Raw genomic sequence first — 3,745 nt, forward strand, 5'->3', positions numbered from 1 at the left:
GAAATAAAAAATATTTCCCCTCTTTTACATAAAATCTCCTGAGAGTAGTCTATATTGTAAAGAATAATCTCTAGTGGAGTATTTCTTATATTAGTCAGACACAAGTTCAGTAATGGCTGCTATTAATAGTGTGCAATAAAATATGTTTTTATTTTCATCTTCTTGTAAATTTTCAGAGTTCTTAAAGTAGATAAACTAATTTAAGATTCCAATTTCTGCAGGTTTTATGATGCTATTATTTAAACAAATAAGGTTTTATTTCTGATATTAGTCAGACCTTTCATTCAGTAATAGCTGCCATTACCAGTACATTTTTATCTGTTTTCAAAGTAAATCTACATACTTATTTAAGACATTTTAATTTTTGCATGTACTGTGATAAAAAAACAAATGGGATCATTTTCAGAGAAATTAAGGGGAATAATACTTGTTTTTTATGGATCACAATATCTGCCATAAAAACTTTTTGGGTCAGGTGGTAAAATGTAGGGACAGTTAAGTGACTGGAAACAAAAGTATATATTTTTGGCCTTACTTATAGCTATTTAGCTGATTTAAAGCTACAGTTTCCAATCTTGAACATCTTCTGTTCTAGTTATGGTGTCAGAAAACCTGCTCTTTCTTTATTCAATTGGAATGGTCATGGATGACAGTCACATTAAAAAATTAACACTTCTATTCCTACATTGATTGGTTTTCTATGGAACTCTACGGAATTACTGACAGGCTCAGCTACTTGGCTGTAATCAATGCCTTGATCATCTTCTCCTCTGGTAACCATCTTTTTCGAATTTGCCTTCAATTCAATCAGAATCTTTGTGGGTGATTGTCTCACTAAAAAATTCAAATATGGTAAATAAAAGGTCAATTGAGTTCTACAATGTGTATGCAATCTATTTATGTTCTTTCATGAGCTGTACAGTGATCTTTACTTTCTAATGATGTGTGGTTCTCATTATCTGGCTATCCCTTTTTTTTCCTCTAATGCTAGACTATTATTTCCAGAATTTTCTCAATGACTTCTTTTACCGACTTCAAATCACTTCTTTCACTGACTCGGATACCAACAATAATGGTGTCATTTATGATGACAATTTATATTTATTAAAGTAACAGTTGCCAGCAAAAACAATATTGAATTGTAGCTCTGTCAATAAGCTGAATATATTATATTCTGATAACAATTTCACATCAATTTTCCAATTCTACAGACCCTGGACTCAGTTGTAAAATGGTAGGAATTTAGGAAATCCTCTGTAAATTTTAATCCTTTATTCTGGCTCCAATCTCACCTCATGGGGTCATATTATTTAAACAAATTTGAATCTTCTTCAATATACAAGGAAGATGTCACGTTTTTTTTTTTTTTTTGCTGGTTCACCGGTTCTGGATGTTTACAAATGATCTCACCATATTTTATTATTTCTTAATTATCGTCCTTGAAAGAGGATGTGGCCCTTAATTTTTGTAAATATGAATCAGCTTCATTAAGATGCTTTATGGCAAGTTTTGTTGAAGTTATTTAGTCAATGGTTCTGAAGAAGTCTAAAAAGTTTGTACAAAACAAACAACAGATAATACACAATAAATGGACATTCAATCCCCATTGAAGGGATACTGAACAATTTAGAATCATTTTAAAGTAGTTAGATATGTATTGCTAAATAACGATGAAAGTGAGACAAACCAAATTCACATGACTGGTAACATATTAGAAGGTGGCCATTTTGCAGCTTCAAGTTTTTTTTAAGAGTTACCTGCCCTTGACAAAAATAAGAAAATTTTAATTTTCTCAAAATATCTGCTGAAAATCATTTTATTTTATATTTTAATAAAGAGAGGATTTATGCATATTTTTACCAAGAGATTTGTATGAAAATGAAATTACTTTTTACAATATCTTAAAAATCATGCTCCTCCCATAGATTTCAATGTAAAATTCAAGGTACAATTAATTGGACAATAATCAAAATTGTGTAAAATCCTTAGGTGGAGTATTTTTATTTGTAAACACCTTCAAATGGATATGATGATTACAAAAATCGCACCATTCATTTATTAGATTTAAATATGGTCATTAGGCATTGAATATCTTATTCAGAAAAGCTCACTTAAGCTTTTGGGCGTAATAGAAGATGTGTTCATGATATGCAAAATTTCTTATCAAATTAAATGCTTTTTGTTGTGATTATGAAATAATTACATGATTCCAACAATGGAAACTTACATGGTTGTTATTGTGGAGCCCCTTTTTTTCCCAGCAATTGAGACATTCTCTGTGAACATTCCCAAAGGAAAAATTCTGTCGAGGTCTCTCTCCTCTACTTTCAGAATCATACCATTAATGTATACGCTTTGTCCAGCTCTATTGAAATAAAATATTTTTTCATTTCAATGAAATATGAGAAAAGTTTCCAGAATTTGAGAAATTCTCAGATAATCATATTTCTTAAAATGGTATATATTTATACAACCAAATTTACATACTGATCAAAATTTGCAGCTTCAATTGTTCCAGCAAAGTCGTCATCCTCCTGCAGAATCTGTAAAGAAAAGTTCTGTATATTTAAAAATTGCTGCATGCAACTTTAATTGCTTTAGATAATGAAAATTTTAGTACCAAGTGTATTGGTAATGATCCTCTTGTAAGAATCTTGAGTCCCAATAGCTGCATTAAATTTGCAATGATTGTGCAGTGTGAGGCAGCTCTGTATGGAAGTCCCACGCCATCAGAAACATTTTCAATTTTCTTGTGCTTGGTCATTGGTGAATTATTCACACATTCGTTTTGGATAGATTCACAATATATTCTCAGAAATTAAACAGTGGACATCATAAAATTGGAACAAACATTTAATAATTGCTAACAGTCCACTTCTGTCACTAAGGTAACTGAAAAACTTCAATGCATAAGCAAAATGATTCTTATGCACTGGCCAGTAATTAATTACTTTAGAATATTGTTTGAATTCTATTAAAAATTTTCCTGCAATAATAATGCAATTAAGAATTTTACAAACCTCACAGGTTGTGTTTTTGGTTGAATTTAATGAATATTTATCCTTGTAAATATCCACAGACAGACATTTCAGCTTGACAATTTCTCCTACAGGGCACTCTTTGTTGCTTTCCTCATTCCAGAGTTTAACTTCCACCACATTTCCGTCTTCTTCAATTGAAATGATCTTTCTTTTGCTGACTTCGGTTTCCAGCAGTGGTGACACCTGAAATGATAAGTCCATATGGGAACATATGATCACTTTCGTTAAATTGAAAATATAAATAAATTAAATGCTTTGTTTGAATTTTTTTATGTATAGCTTTGGACATTTTATGTATAACTTTATTCTTGCTGATCTTGCAGTATATTTTGCTCCCGCCCCACCCCAACCTCATGAGCTATGCTGTAAAAATGAAAATATTAGACTAAATGTTTTTTATGTATAGCTTTGGACATTTTATGTATAACTTTATTCTTGCTGATCTTGCAGTATATTTTGCTCCCGCCCCACCACAACCTCATGAGCTATGCTGTAAAAATGAAAATATTAGACTAAATGTTAAATCAAAGGGAAACTATTGTGGCGCATTGCCATGCCCTTTTCTTCAGTGCCATTTTTGTTTCACCTGTGTCATACCTTTTTTGTTTTTCAAAGCAAAAAATGAAAGCTGACTAACTTCTTTTTTTATTCAGTGCATGTTACTTATCTTTTATTTAATGCATGAGATGGTATTTATTCAGGGT

The 3,745-nt window shown here is 31.1% G+C and overlaps 1 protein-coding gene across 1 annotated transcript; it reads right to left on the reverse strand.

The window, feature by feature from the left end:
* Positions 1 to 221: 221 nt before the first annotated feature.
* On the reverse strand, positions 222 to 3,224 carry LOC134237933 (uncharacterized; the record flags this gene model as incomplete). Its single annotated transcript, XM_062720075.1, has 4 exons — positions 222 to 834; positions 2,228 to 2,365; positions 2,488 to 2,543; positions 3,021 to 3,224. Coding segments are annotated over 4 exons (429 nt in total), but the record flags the coding sequence as incomplete, so codon positions are not given.
* Between the last annotated feature and the right edge of the window lie 521 nt (positions 3,225 to 3,745).

Source organism: Saccostrea cucullata, unplaced genomic scaffold, assembly GCF_032062105.1.
Source record: "Saccostrea cucullata isolate Sc308-1 unplaced genomic scaffold, CSIRO_AGI_Scuc_v1 ctg14855, whole genome shotgun sequence".
NCBI lineage: Eukaryota > Metazoa > Mollusca > Bivalvia > Ostreida > Ostreidae > Saccostrea > Saccostrea cuccullata.